Here is a 15,767-nt window from a genome sequence, read left to right on the forward strand (position 1 = left end):
CTGGCCTGGAGGTGGTGCTGTGGGTGAAGGATGATGGGAATCTGGTGGGGAAGGGAACAGTGCTAGGTGCCAGGCTGCTCTCTCCATCCCAGGGGTCAGCATATTGTACAGAGGCTGAAGGAGCCCTAACCTGTGTTGTGTGGATTATCTTCCCCATCAGGTGCTTGCAATTGGAATAGTGGAGGTTTTTCTTTTTAATAGATTGTTGTTGTGTTTTATTATGCTGTTGTAGACAGATTATGGAAATTTATGTTTTTTTGTGATGCAGAGGAGGCACAGTGTTCGGAGGAGGTAGGACTCATGTTGTCTATCTTCTTTCATCCTCATCTAACATTGAGAGGAAATGCCAGCCAAGCTCTTGGACTGATGAGGACCGAGGAGGGACTATGGCTGTAAGAAAAGAGATGAAATGGGCTCAGTAGCCAGCTGGATGCTCATACCCATTTGGTCTTCCTCCTGCTTTCCCTCAGCTCTATGCTGTGTATGTGCTTCCTCCTCTAGAGTCCTTTTTCTATTTCTGGTCCAAATCCACGGCAGGGGCCATGGTATTAGTCCATGCTTCAGTGCCATTTTAGTTTCAGTCATGCATTTTATGTCCATCTTGATGAGCCTGTTTAGTTAGTTTGCTGAAATGATAAACTCTTGGAGGTTGGGGTTCACCTGTGACCTGTGGTACCTAACTCAGGAAGATCCTTCTGATCTGTGCTTTGTAGCTCTCCATAATGATCTTGGAAGGTGGTAACGCTGCTGTGTGATCACATCCTCGTTTGCACAGCAGTGTCTTTAAGTGGGCTCCTACTCCACTGACAGTGTTTAATGCATGTACTGCTGTTTCCTCCAGCACTAATAATTCATCACAGCTCAGTGGTCCCAGGCTGGATTGAGAGAAGCACGTCTTTGATCCAAGAAGGCTCTTGCTGCAACTCATTCGTGTGTTTTGAAAGTGTCTGCTCAAAGCTCAGGCCTGATTTGAAATGAAGATCTGTGGAAGCCTGACAGGATCACAGATTGGTTTTAATAACTGAGGCTTTTGAATGGTGCACTCTGCCACTGAGACAAGATGGGAGGGAGATGTGCTTCCATGCTTCATATCACTCTTTCAGCTTGATCTGACTTGGACCCTGGGGGAGAATGAGCTTGCAGATTCTGCCTTGGCATGGCACTGGAAGCAGGGACTGGAAGCACCAGAAGGAAGCACTAGTGGTGCTGCAGAGCTTTGTCTTTATTCACATTTTGTCAATGCTTTGGCAGAAATCAGCAGGGATTTTTTTTTCTTTACTCAGCACAGAAAATTGACATTGGGTGATGCCAAGTGCAGTACAAGTGGAGTTTAAAATAACAGAAGCCTATAGGAATGACAGAACTTAAATAGCACTCTGCATCCTGCATGGTCTGAGTGCCATGCAGTTGTTTAACTAGTTAATGTTCTGAGGTTTCCATCTACTTCATTTCTCACTGGCAAATCAACATGACAAAGAGGATCAAGTAGAAGAAATAAAGGAAACTTTACACACTGTGCCACTGATCTTCATGACATCTTAGCTGAAACACTTCTGGCTTTGATGCTAACAAGAACATACGCCCTAGCTTCAAAGTAGTAGCTGTAGTTTGAAACAGTGCAGCTGGGTGGGTGAGGAGCATTAACCCTTTGGAATTTGTCTTTCCTCAAGAAAAGAAGAATGTCAGTTCATTGTCATTGCAGTGGCATCGCACCCTCAGCTTAAGGGGGTTCCTATTCCAAAATACCTTTCCTTGCTAGCAAGCAGATGCCTTTTGTTCTCCTGTAAGCAATTATCCATAAGTTTTTCCAAAAGCAGCGAGCAGGAGTGTGGCTGTGCCTCTGCCCTATGAAGGAGGCTAGTTGGTACATGGCAGGAACATCTGTGATCTCCCCTGGATACCTTCTTTCTCCTTGTTGCTTTAGTTGCAGTGAGGTAATATAAGGTCTTTGAAGCACAATCTTCACTTGTATTTAGATTTCTACAGTATCTACTACAAAAAGCAACCAGGAATTAATAATGGTGCCAGTTTGGGGAAATAAATCTGATGTGAACAGGTTCTTCAAAACAAATACTAGAGAATGGCAAGGGGATGAATATTGTAGTCATTCATCTCTGTTGAATTGTGTAGTAATTATCTTCTTGGCCAAAGTGAATGAATAAATGATTTCATAATGTTTTTCCCCAAACACCTTTTCTTAGCAAAATGCCTCCTTCATGCTGCTCATTCACTGCATGTAGAAGCAGACTATGGCTTTATTTGTATGAGTGGAAGGAGAGTCACTCCAATGTGATTTGTAATTGTGTGCTTTGTGCCTGGCATTTGTTGCAATGAAGCTAACTGGACTGGTGCATGGGTACCGTTTCCAGGAGCAGATGGTTGTTCATATTAAGCTCTCTGCTTTAAAATAGTATTTAAAAATTGCAGTAGAGTTCTGGAAAAATCTCCTCTCTGTTGTCATTGAGGTTTGGGTTAGTGAGTCCCGAGGAAAGCATCAAGTGTCAGTGGTTTTGTGCAAATCTTGTAGTAACCTGGGAGAGTTCTGCCCATCGTCACTGGAAAACAAATGGAGAGTTTGCAATTACACAAACTGTAGTGTCTGTAGGGAAGAAGGAGATTCCTCATCTTGCTTCACTGCTCTGTTAACAGCAGTCCTGCTTGTTGGTTCTTCATGTTGTGCTTGGCAATGGGGTTGACAATCAGGCAGCACAGAGAAGAGATCTTACCCAGTGAAATAGGCCCTGTAGTCCAAGCGCTGGGAATGCTCACTGTGAGCCAGGCCCTTTCTGGGCAGGTTTGGTCCTGATTTTCTTCCCTGTGCTGGCTCCCAGAGGATTGTATTTGAGCAGCTGCCTGCAGAGCTCATTTTTCCCCAGGCTTTAGAAGACAGGTTGATTTGGTGTGTTGTGTGGCTGTAATCTTGTTCTGTCATTACCTATTTACTCCTTAGTATGGCTTTTTGAGCAGATACTCCCCAGCCTCTGTGTTTATCTTTCTTCCTATGTGTATTTCAATAAAAATGTCATTATTTGAAATCATTGACACTGCTGGTTAAAGATACTGAATTCCATCATCCATTGTCCTGTGAAATGATCCATTAAAGATAAAACTGCAGACACTCGATAAAGGTTCTTTCCTAGGAACAAGGAGCTCTCTGATCCATGTGTGATCTTATCTCCAGGGCATGTGTTTGCATTCTAGATGTAAAGAAGCCACAAAAGAAGGGGACAGACAAGAGAGGCCAGGATTTTCCTTTTCCAAATCGTGATCTTGAGGAGGGAAATTGGACACTTACAGCAAATTCAGCCTGGGATAACCTCAGATATTGATGAGGAGAAGAAAGGCAGTTAATTTCTGTGTTCTAACAAACTGGGAGGGAGACACAGATCAAGGGAGGTTAAACAGGGAGGAACAGACAAGTGACCGTGAAAGGGAGGGAGATGACAGCAATATCGACAAAGCACCAATCCATTCTTGTTGAAATGCCTTTTTTTTGCTCATACTGGCTGCAAACCAGCTTAAAACAGTGTGGAAAAAACTGCTTTTGTTGCTGTGAGCTTTTATTTCACACTGTGAGATGTCATGTTCTAAGAGTTTTACCTGGTAGAAAAATTAAGCCTTAGAAGCAGGATATGAACTTTGCAAATGAGGGACCATGCTCTCTGCAGTGATGGTTCTTAACAGCTTCTATTGGGTGATAAATATATTCTTGATAGACTAAGGGGTTTTCTTTGGAGGCATTTCTGCTGTTGTGGGGGCTAAGGATGTTGAAGATCAGGGTTCAAATTATGCATTTATGGACCCACTTTGTCTTGCAGAGAGTGAAATAATAGCTTTTTATTCTGCCTGTCATGTATGAGAGTAGGTTGGCATTTGAATCTTCAAAGGGTCGGTATTCTTGACACAGCTAAATCTGCTTTGAAGACACATAACTAACCTCCAGCTTGACACATGGTCTTAGGCATTTAAAATGTGCTGTTCTCTTGGTTTCTGTTCCTTATTCCAGTAATTAGAGCATGTTAAATTGTGTGGGGCCTGTTTGGCTGGACCTTGTGCAGACACTGTGAAATTAACTTTCTTACCTTCTCCTGTGGATTGCCCTGAAGTGACATTTCCAAGGCCTTGTGATTGACCCCCCTCCAGCCCATGGAAGCCAGTCTCTGGTAGAGAACGGGTGCACAAGATCTCCTAATCTAAAGACTGCTTAATTGCTCTGAGTTGCTGCCTCTGCTTTTGGGGGAGGCTGAGCTAAGGGGCAGGATGGCCTCTGCCAAAGCCATAGCTTCAGGTGAGAACAGTCCCTCTTAAACAGACACCAGCAGAGAGGGCATGAGCAGGCTGAGGATTGCCTTTGGTGTGGAGAAGGTGTTTAACTTCCAGCTTTCGGTGGCCAAGAAGAAGAAAGCATTGAATTACAACCCCTTTGAAGAAGCTGCAGTGAGGAAAGAACTGGAGTTCAACTGGAAAGTCCCTGAAGAGCTTCTGGTGCTGGAAGTTGCTGCTGTAGTGAATTCCCTGTTCTGTCATCCCTGGGTGACTTTGGAACTAGTCCTTGGATCCCAGGATGGTCTGTCTGCTCTTTCTCACTGACACACTCGTTACATTCTTAACTCACAAGACATTTGCTTATTTATTTCCATTGTTCCTGATAATAATTCTAAGCCATTAGAGGGGAAAATTGTATTCAGAAATGCTGTTTCACACTTTATTTGTTTGATGATTTAGAGCGATAGAAAATAGCACATTTGCTGGCTTTTATAGTCTGATAATTATCCGCATCCATCAAGCCCCATTCCAGGGGAATAAACAAAACACCAAGAAAATTACACTATTAATGACATCCTTTATGGCAGATAGGAAGGATCTTGCTTTTATGTTAAGGATAAAAAGGGTACTGTCCAGTTCAACTCGTGTTAACAAAAGTTACCACGGTTGGGAGGTGATTGGCCAATGCATTTGTTGCTTTAGGGCAAATACCATGACCCTGATGTCTGGGAATTACAATCAGTTTTGCTCAGGAACTCAGCAAATTATACAGTAGAGATCAGAAATGCTGGGAATGGCTTTTGTGAAACAAGTGGGGAAGCTGAAAGTCTTCTCACATAGAACAGCAAGTTCTGTATTAATTCATTTCAGGGAACTGCTCTTGTTTTTGTAGAAGGAGTAGCAAAAGGTAATTTAAAAGGATCAGGATATTACTTTGAGATTGTTGGCTTTGGGGGAAGATGACATTTGAGTCATACACCTATAACTTGAGATTCGTTTCTTCCCTGTTCTGTAAATCTTGTGTTCCCTGGCAAAGCAGCAAGCCATTATTCATGCCTAATGTGACAAATCGCTGAGCAGCAGGTTTTCAGCTTAAGCTCAGCTCTTTGTCTTGGTCAACCACTGCAAGGCTGGCCCTTGGAACTCCATACTTAAGGCATTGGTGTCTTGGTTCATTTGCAAGCCCAGTTGCTTGTAGGTTTGATAGATCTTAAACCCGTTGCTGCTTTAACACTACATTGACTTCTCTTTTACTGGGGAACCAGGTTGACCCAGGAGGGACAGATTCTGCACTCAAGGCTGATGAGTATTTTCAGCAGTGTTGTGTGTTCTCTTGGCTGTTGCAGATGTTTGCTCTGATGCAGCAGCAGTCTATTGAAAGATGGTTATTAAGAAGAGCTGTTAAAATATTGATGCTGCCACATTCACTTCCCTTTAGTTGAGCTGCTTGGAGGCAATGGAAAATCCTTTCTCTGTCTTTGCTGTCATTTAAGGGAAGTGTCTGCTTGAAGCTGGGGTGCAGCTGGTCCTGCTCTGTGCCTAATTCAGGCTTGCCCAGGCAGAGGGATATCATGAACCTGCTTCTCTCAGTTCTTAGTCTGAGAGGTCCGTGGATACCCTATAGTCCATACTACTGGTTTGAAAAACCCCACCTGAAAAGTATTCACAGTCATGCATATAGAAAAGAAAATGATTGGATGTGCTTTACCAGGCAGCATCTTGTCACTTGGCTCTGGAATTAAAGCCATTTTGCTGTTAGCTGAGCCCCAGCCTGTGGGTGCAGGAGGGATGGTAACAAATCCTACCAGATGACAGCATTTGTCAGTTCCCTCTGCCAAGGAGGGTTTGTCCCCAACAAGTGCCTGGCAGTTTTTCATGGTGAAAGCAGGAGGATGGTACCATAAGGTCGTGCACAAAAGCCAGCCCTTGGTAGATGCTGATAATGCTCAATAACAGCACTCCTTTGATTGCAGCAGTTTTTAATCTTTCCATGTCACCTCCATTGTTCTTGTACCTTGTAATCAATCATTTCATGTCTAGATTGAGCGAGCTCAATCTATGCCATACTTGCAGGAGCCTTCTGGTGCTCTTGCTGGTTTTAAATAGCAGCCCAAAGTCTTCCTTTATTGCCTGTCTCTATGTAAATCAGTCAGATCTGTGAGTGTAACTTAAAGCAGAATCTGACCTACTTTGAATTCTCTTCTGCAATTGATATTTTGAATAAATGCAGAAGGACAGAGGCTCAAAGACTGGCCCAAAGAGAAGTTAATTTCTAAACTTGGAGCCAGCTGTTACCAAGAGGCTGTTCTGTGGTAGGGCGTTCTGATTTGTGTATTATTCCATAGAGTTCTTCTAAAGAAGCTGGAATTCCTCCTTCTTTGCTGGTTTCTGTCCAAACAAGTCCTTTTTCTGTTCTCTCCGTGGACTGTTCTCCAAAGCTCAGCTTGGCTTTTTGCAGGCTGCAGTCTCAGATAACACAATAACCATGTTCCAATGTATTAAACTTTGAACATCCTCAAGATTTAATTAATCTTATCTTTACAACTCCCAATTACAGGCACTAATGAAGTGAAGTTTGCATTGTAGACTGGGGATATTACATTAATCATCTGCAGCCTTGGAGCCATAAATGAGTCCTTTCCCAATCCTTTAGCACTTTTCCCAGAAGGAATGGAATGTCTCATTTCCCTGTTTTAAGGGATGTTAATCCTACAAAGAAGCTTTGGATCGGGATTAGTTTTATCACATTTATGTAAGTGATGAATGGGCTTTGTAAGAGGAAGGCTCTGAGCTTTGTCCCAGACAGATGAAATTGAATTGTTTGATAATTATTCAGTTGAAGGCACTGTCAAACTTCGGTCAGAGGATGTTGGGAGACTGTTGCTGTATTTATTATTTTACAAGATATTAGGTGCTACATAGTGTTTTCCCTTCGATTTTGTTTAAGCCATCAGCTGAAATCGGCTTAACGTCTAAATCTTGAAGCATCCTATGTATGATTTCTGTCCTTTATTATCCTTCCTGACCTGTCAGAGCACAACAGGTAAGCTTGGGTTTTGTACAAAAGCGGTACAGGATAGGGCTTCTATCTGTTTTGAGAAATCCTGATGTAAGGAGAGCAATACTGTTCACCTGTGTGGTCGCCCACTGCAATATCCTGTTTGCAGCCTGTTCTAATGAGCCGTGAGGGTTTTGATGTCTTTATTGGAAATAGCAAAAATAATGGATGTTTTATTATTCACATTGAAGCAAAGTTATAGCTGGCAATAAATGTCAGTGAGGAAAATGTAAATTCTCAAAACTCTGTTACAAGAAGTGCTACAAGCACCACGTTTGATTTGATGCAGTGTGTGAACAGTAACTTACAGAATTCTATTGACATGAGAATGTGTTGTTATGTTAAATGTGTCCCAGAATCCCAGCCTGGTTTGGGTTAAAAGGGACGCTAAAGCTCATCCAGCTCCAATCCCGGCCACAGGCAGGGACATCTTCCACTAGAGCAGCTTGCTCCAAGCCCTGTCCAGCCTGGTCTTGTAGACAGGGCAATGAACACATCCCTCCTTCACACTTTTCCAGTCCATCTGAAGCTAGTTGTGTGTTAATCTGTATCACAGGTTTTGTTTTGCGGGTATCTTTCCAGCAGAAACCATGGCTGCTCTTCCCTGTACTGATTTGTTTCTCTTTTGTCTAGTGCTGTGTCATCCCTTTGTCTTCTCAGTGTTTCTTTTACCTTGTGAAGTCCTGTGGTGCTGTTGGAAGACATGAAGGAAAATGACACACATCACATAACCTGTCTGAGGACTTTGAGTGAAATACGGGCCTTGTTCCGTGTATTACATGTGACTGATACCTCCCAGCCTTAGGAAATGTTGGTGTTATTTCCAGCCATTATTTGTGAATGGGCTGTGCTACAAGTTCTGACCACACTTGTTTCCAGCCTTTGGTTTCTTTTGCTGTTTTTACATTAGTGATGATTTTCTTCTGTGTCATCTCTCTCCCAGGTATGCCATACCTCCCGAGCACGGCAAGAGATTGGAACGCCTGGCAAAAGGTGAGCTTTGCATCAGAGAATCACAGAATCCCAGCCTGGTTTGGATTGGAAGGGACCTTAAAGCTCATCCAGCTCCAACCCCTGCCATGAGCAGGGACCCCTTCCACTGGAGCAGCTTGCTCCAAGTCGCTGTGTCCAACCTGGCCTTGAGCACTGCCCTAGATGGGGCAGCCACAGCTTCTCTGGGCACCCTGTGCCTCAGCACCTTCATAGTGTTTGGACTTGTACCTTCCTCCTGTGTTTGGACCAACACATGGGTATGTTCTTGGTGGAACCCAAAGCACGGCAGGGGAGAATCCTGTCCTTCTTTGAAACAGATTGGTAAGGAATTGTCATCAAACTGGTTCTTAGGATTCTCTTGCAAGAGCAGCTCGATGAACCTGCTGCATTGGTAGAATGGCTTCAGAGGCAGAAAACCTGTGGCTGGATTTTCCTACCAGTACAAGTTGCCAGGTTTTCTAAAAGTTACTTTTTAAGCTATTAAAAGAGGCAGTAAATCCAGATGACATGTAGAATCTGCAATACCAGTGCCTGACATAAGTAGAGCATAAGTCTGTTGCTGTTTGTAACTTACTTTTACTGATTATCACTATTTAGTGGTTGGTGATATATCAACCAGAAGCAAATTATCAATGGTCTCATCTTTACGTTAGATTTCTGTTGCTTAATACCGTTAGTAGTTGGGATGGGTGATGTTTTGAAACAACAGTGAAATAGTATTACTGCTGCTTGGGCATTCTTCCTGTCCCATGCATCAGTGGTTTATACTATGAGGAAGTTTACTATGGAGAAATGAGTGTGCAATTAATATGGAAAATGAATAGTGGAGCTGTAAATGGGCTCACTGGGAGAGCTGTGGAGCCCATGGAGAGAATGTTAATGTGTTGCCATGTTATTGGTGCTAATCACTTAAAATGTGCTTCTTTATTAGTAGCCTTAATGAGAGCCACTTAAACTGTGCATTAAAAAGAGGAACTGCAGAGAGGGACGACAGGCTGGTAGCAGACAGTCATAATTCTAATGGAAATGCTTTTAGGACAAAAATACAAGAAAATCTAGAATCCAGTAATCCTTTCCACTTCCTGAAACCCTTTCCATTACCTTTCATCCATTAGTTTTGTTTCCAGACCTAGGGTTATTTATTTTCCTCAATGGTGATGGGTTTTGATCCTCGTGAACACATAATTTGTTGCTGAATCACCGACTTGGAGTGAAACACATGGTCTTGAAGCAAAGGTTGTTACATTGGTTGAGCTGCCATTTCTAAGAGCAAAGTGCTGACATCAAGGGGTTTGTTCAGGTTTTATACTGCAATTTAAGGGTAGTTAATTATTTGTGATGGGTGTGATAGCTCAGTGTGCCTCTTGAGCTATTTAATAGTGGTGCTGAGATGCTGAGTCAGTTCGTACTGGCTCTGCCAGCCTTGTGAGTGACCACTGTGGCCAGCAAATGTATGGTCACCCTTCCACTGCCTTGTAAGGAATATTAACATCTAAGCATTAACATGCTTGGTTTTTTTCCTCACACTAGACCATGTCACCCAAGCCCCTGTGTCCAGCCTGGCCTTGAACACTGCCAGGGAAGGGGCATTCACCACTTCTCTGGTTCCAGCTCCTCAGCACCCTCACAGGAAGAGCTTCTTCCGTATCTCCAACCTGAACTTCCCTGTTTCAGTTTGAACCCATCACCCCTTGTCCTATCACTGCAGTCCCTGATGAAGAGCCCCTCTCCAACATCCTTGTAGCTCCCTTCAGACACTGGAAGCTGTTCTCAGGTCTTCACGCAGCTTCTCTGAGCTGAGCTGAACAGCCCCAGTGTTCTCAGCCTGGCTCCATATGGTAGAAAAGGACATGTTCATGTTCAGAGGAGGTGGTGCATACTTGTTGCTTTTGCCTTGTTTGTATTCAGAAAAAGGCTGGCCCAGGGTTGAGGTCAAGGCAAAACTTGAGCCAGACAGGTTCTGCTTCTTAATGTGCTATGCTTTTACTGAGATTTTGGCCAAGATGTTCACTCCCAGGCACAAGAGACTTAGATTGCTCTCAATTTGAATGGAATTTAGACTTGATGTGCCCCAGCATGCAAGGTTTTGTCACAGAATTGATGTGGTATTTTAAGCAATGAGGGATGTGCTAATTACAGCTTCAATTGTGTGCCTGTTGTCTTGATCTATATATTTAGTCAGGTTTTGATTTTGTCAGCTTGTCTCTACTTAAATCCTTGATTTGATACAAGATTTCTATAGCACCCACTCCTCTTTTATTGTCTCTACAGGATTTTTTCCAGGAAGCTCTCAGGGATGTGATGCTTTCCTCCGTCACAAGATGACCCTCATTTCACCCTCAATCTTGAAGAAATACGGCATTCCTTTTGACCGGGTATGTACAAAGGATGCATTGAAGACACTGGGGGGTTGTTGAGGTGCACAAAGCACTGCACCCTCTCCTAAGGAAACAATTCATCATAGGCCTGAGGAGCAGCTTGCTTCATTTCTAAATGTATTATTATGCTAAATGTATCCTATCAGTTTAAACCAGGTGCCTGCCTGTAAATGAGGATTTGTGGTTTGGCTGAGACACTTGCTGTAAAGTGCCTCTTCATAAAAGCTTTCACTAGAACCAACTTTGTCAAGTGGGGAACCTCTGCAGGTGGAGAGAGGCAAACTGTAATACAAATGCTGGGACTTATCAATAGGCAGCATAACTCACTGGGATTTTTGGAACACACTTTTTTTCTCCTGGATCCAGTATGAACCAGGAACTGGAGCTGGATGTACTGGTTCAGTTGTGTAAGTATTCACTGCACGTTAAGCCAGTGAGGATCCATGAATCTCTTAAGTCCTCTTATTTGAAATGAGGGGTCAGGTTTATTTGGTATGATCATTTTAATGTGCTTATTTTTAAAGTCTTCTGTCAAGAAGTAAATCTCTTCAGCCAAGTGTGCTTACTGTGGACTTAACACAATCAAACAGCTACTGCTGCTGCGTGCTGCCAGCACACAGAGCCTGTCCTGCCTTTGGATGTGGGAAAGGAATTGAGTTAGAGGTACTGAGACTCTTAACTCCAATGGGAAGCGTCAGAGGATGCCTGGTTCGAATTGATTTCATCCTTCCCCATCCCCTTGGCATCATCATCTGTGGATATTATGGCTATCTTTTTCTAAATAAGAGCTCTTGAGTTCTGGTATCTCTTTTTTACGTGGCTTTGTTGGAGTTATTCCACCGGAGACAAAGTATTGAACCTATTTGATGAGCCTGGTGATTCTTTAAGGTGGAAGTAAAAGATCTGGGCTCTTTTATAGCATAAAAACTATGAATTCATTCAATTTACTGCTCCAGAGACTGTTTCATTTTTCCTAGCAGGAGGCTGTGATGAATGAAATTTAAAGTGTGATCAAGCAGCTTGTGAGATGAGCTCGCTGTCAGGGCAGGGGAGAGTGGCACGGGACAATGTGGTGCTTACGGTTCAACATCAGTGGCCAGACTTGGCCTGGTTTGTACGTGATGGTTGATATTAAATTGTTCATAGGAAGCAACAAACCGTTGTCTTTCATCATTCTGTCTGTGGAACCTGATTCCCAAGTGTAAGAACACAGGTACCTGCTACACACATGGTTGAAAATAATAAGGAAAGTACCCAACTGTGGGCTCTGACTTTGTGATAAGGATTTTCACTTTACAAATTTCAGGAAAGTGGGCATGTGGATTGGAATAATGGGGGATATCTCAGTTTGTTGCATAGATGCTCCTCTGAGAAACGACTTTGGAGAGAGGATAAGACATTCTCTATCTTAACCATATACAGAAAAGAATACATAATCTGTAGTCAGTACAAGTTTATTGACCTAAACTGTAAAGTTTAAGGCTCTCTTATGCTGCTTTCTGCTTCAGTATCAGTTGCAGGCTGTGTCTTGCTGCTTCTCGTGGTGTTTTCCTTATGAAGTTTGTTTTAACCAGAAGCCAGAAATGGTGCAATGGCTAAAAAGCATGCACTGCTTGTCTAAGGAAGCAGCTGAAAATGAATCTCTGCCATTTCATTCAAGCAGCATGTTGAGGCAGTGCTCTTGGGTCTGCTAGAGCTCAGAAAGCAAAGAAAATTCTTACTGGACTTCAAATGTTTGAATGTTGTAGGTGGGCATAATTTTCTCCAAGCATAATCCATTGTTAGATGTTTGCTTTTCCATCTGTCTGAGCAAAGCACCATTGACTTTGTATACTGAGTGATTTCTGATCAATAACCAGGTAAGGCAACCAAAGGAGGCTGTCAAAAGGTAATAGATGAATACTTTCCTTCCAAGCTTATCCCAGGTCATTGTTGCTGAGCTGTGTGGTGATAGGGATGTGATACAAAGTGGTTTAAATAAGGCAGTTTCTAATTTATTGCTTGGTAGAAGGTCTTTACCTGCTTTCTAAAGCCTAACTTGGCTTCCCACTATGAACCTTTGATTTGTGACATGATGATTCTTTGCAGATTGATGTCTGGGGTCTCCTCCATGCTGAGTATATGTAGATGCTAAGAATCTGGTTAATGTCTCCCTATTACAAACTCACACAAAGGAGGGGACAATGTACATATGGAGAACACTATTAATGTCAAACCCAAACTTTCTCTTTTAAAGCAAGAGGGATTATTAACAGGTTACTTAAATACAATTCCTAATCTTGACTTACAGGAGTGTGTTTTTTGTGGTGGCTTCTTTCTTTATGGCACTCACTGGAAGGATGCTCTTAAATGTAAAAAGGAGGAAGAGATCTCTTTAGTCTGAGCAGCCTATATCCGAATACCTCCTGTCCTGAAATAGTAGCTTTTGAAGAGGATCACTATTATTCAGAAGCAGGGAACATGTGCCATTTTTCTTTAGAAACAGAGATAGGATCCCTTCATTTGAATTCTTGGCAGATTTCAATGAAGTGAATAGGCCCACATTTATAAATCTCTATAGTGGTATTCTGGGGGGGGGGGGGGGGGAAACAGATCCATACTGGGGCTTTTTAATAATTAAAAATGTGTATTTCTGTAATCTCCTATTGATTTTTCCATTTATTTCTCAAGAGCTTGCAAAAGTCAGTAAATTTAGGGCTTTCTCCATGAGTGGCAGTTTATGCTGGCTTTCCTTCAATAGTTATTACTTTTCTGCATGGCCTATCCATCATCTTGAGTGCTTTCTAATTTATGGTAGGGATAATGTTGACAGCAGTGACATAGAGGACATACACTGTGGGCTTGAAATGAAGACACCAGGATGTAGATTTTCTGACAGAAACATAATCTTTCTGTCTTCTGAAGTTAGCAATCTACCCCTCTGCCTTGATTTATGGATGGGGCGTGTGGGAGGATGCTCCACAAAGCTGGGTACGACCGGACTTCAGCACCTCTCATCCAGAAGTACTGCAGGAGCTTCTTGTATTGTAGCAGCTTGTATTCTCTCTCTCCTTTTGCTTATTCTGCTAATGTCAGCAGCAAATTCAGGTGTTGGTAAAGGTTTTAACTTTTGTCTGCTCACATTTTCTGTTTGGACCCATCCTTGTGTTTGTGTGTGTAAGTTGTTTGAAATCTCCATAGGCTCAGAACTGCTGTGTGTTGAGTTACTGCTGGTGGGAAGGGATCCAAATGGAAGTGGTTTGGCATATGACTGCTGTGAAAGGTCTGTCAGCACTTCTGGCTTGGAAGGACAGGGAAGGTCAAACTCTGCCTCTTTCAGAGCCTGTGGAAGGGAGGTGCTGGTGAAGGCTTGCTGAGCTGGAGAGCTGGGCTGGAAGGGCAGCTCCAGGCACGCTGCATCGTAGGATCTGTGCTGTACTCAATCACATCCCTGTTTTCCTCAGTGTCATCTCTGCATAAGATGTAAAAAGAGGATTTTCTAGAAGCATCACAGATTGATTGGCACCTGATTACAGCTGTAATCTGTAGAGGTTTTAACCCTTATATTAATAATGTTTATAATGCTTATTGTGGTTTTAATTTTACTGTAGTAGATAAATGGTGGGCTGTAGCTTTTAGGGTGTTTGACTTACGGGTGTAATGGGAGTAAGACTGATAAATGTAAGTGAGGAAATAAATGCAGTGCAAGGTAGCATGTACTTCAGTAGGACCCTGCAATGCAGAGTGCATGTTAGGAGGGAAACCCAGTGTTCTTGGCTCCACTAGCCTGGTGGTAGGAGCGTAGCTTTGGACTTACGAGCTGAAGTGGTCATGATGCAAAGATTTGATTTTATAGGTGTCTGCTCTCCAGCTGCTGCATTAACTGATCCATGGGGTATCTCATCCTTTTGTTTTTCAGATCACCCAGGAAGCTGGAGAGTTCATGATTACATTTCCGTATGGATACCATGCTGGCTTCAATCATGGCTTCAACTGTGCTGAGTCTACCAACTTTGCCACTTTACGATGGATCGACTATGGAAAAATGGCAACCCAAGTAGGTGTCTGTTGGGATGAAGGGCTCTTTAAAACCATGAGCTCATGAAATACAAAGGAGAGTGGGACACTTACCCTTAAGAACAAAGAGGAAAGCGCTATTGTTTTGATGATGTGCTCTTTCAGTTGTGCCATGTTACTGGTTTATGCCTGTTGATACCTCTTGTCCTTTTGAGGGCAAAGTAATAACTTTCTCAAATACTGAATGTTACACACACCTTGTAAAGAGGTTGTTTTGAGACTAGTAGATTTGGATTAGTTTTCTCATGCATCCAGACTGCTCTTCTCAGTGAATAAGGTGAGTGATGTAACTGAATACAATTCATTAGGTACACGCTGAAGGAGAAGGAATAAGCTGGGAATACCTTTAAGCTTTAATAAGACTATGGTAATAACCTTCTGTGAAAGGATCTGAGTTTCTCTAATCTATGCACTCGGTTAACTCTGAAGAGCAGAGTCATGTTGAAATGCCTGGGTGGCTGTTTCCATTAGGGCAAATTTCCTGCACGTTTTGTTACTTCTGGCAGTTCTGGAGTCAGTGACAGCTTTCACGCCAGCACACGCACGCCATTCTCTTGGGTTTAAGTGTGAAGTGCAACTGATTCAACAGCATCTGTGAAGTTTTAAAGTGGGTGTCAGTTCCACATGGTCTTTGGGGGAAGGAGAGATGATTGCAGGGGGAGGAGCATTTGGAAATGGCTTCAGATGTTCCTTTCCAAAAAGGCAGGCTCACTTTTTGCTTTCCAATAGCATTTATAACCTTTTCTGCATTTATTTTTCTTCTATCCACTCAGCTTGACTCTGTAGCTTTTGTAATGCATCCTAACACTTTCCTCTGGACAAAACCAACTCTGTTCAAAGCAGACTGCAAGTCCATCTGTGTCTCAGTCTGTGGAGCAGTGTGGTGATGTCCATTTTCCCTTCACAAAGGTTTATATTGAGAGTAGCAAAAGGCAGATGATTGCTGCCTGGCACGATTCCCTTCTCAGGGTTGGGATCCTGGGGTCTCTTTAACCCTCCACCTTTTTCCTGTAATA

At 42.8% G+C, this 15,767-nt stretch overlaps 1 protein-coding gene across 2 annotated transcripts in view; it reads left to right on the forward strand.

Moving 5' to 3' along the window:
- The window catches only part of KDM4B (lysine demethylase 4B), a 75,981-nt gene that overhangs the window by 23,312 nt on the left and 36,902 nt on the right, over positions 1-15,767 (forward strand). For both annotated transcript variants that reach the window (XM_034070860.1, XM_034070861.1), the window contains exons 6-8: positions 8,268-8,317; positions 10,589-10,692; positions 14,594-14,731. In XM_034070860.1, coding sequence (XP_033926751.1) covers positions 8,268-8,317; positions 10,589-10,692; positions 14,594-14,731 — 292 coding nt within the window. The remainder of the gene's footprint in view (positions 1-8,267; positions 8,318-10,588; positions 10,693-14,593; positions 14,732-15,767) is intronic.

Source organism: Melopsittacus undulatus, chromosome 19, assembly GCF_012275295.1.
Source record: "Melopsittacus undulatus isolate bMelUnd1 chromosome 19, bMelUnd1.mat.Z, whole genome shotgun sequence".
Taxonomy (NCBI): domain Eukaryota; kingdom Metazoa; phylum Chordata; class Aves; order Psittaciformes; family Psittaculidae; genus Melopsittacus; species Melopsittacus undulatus.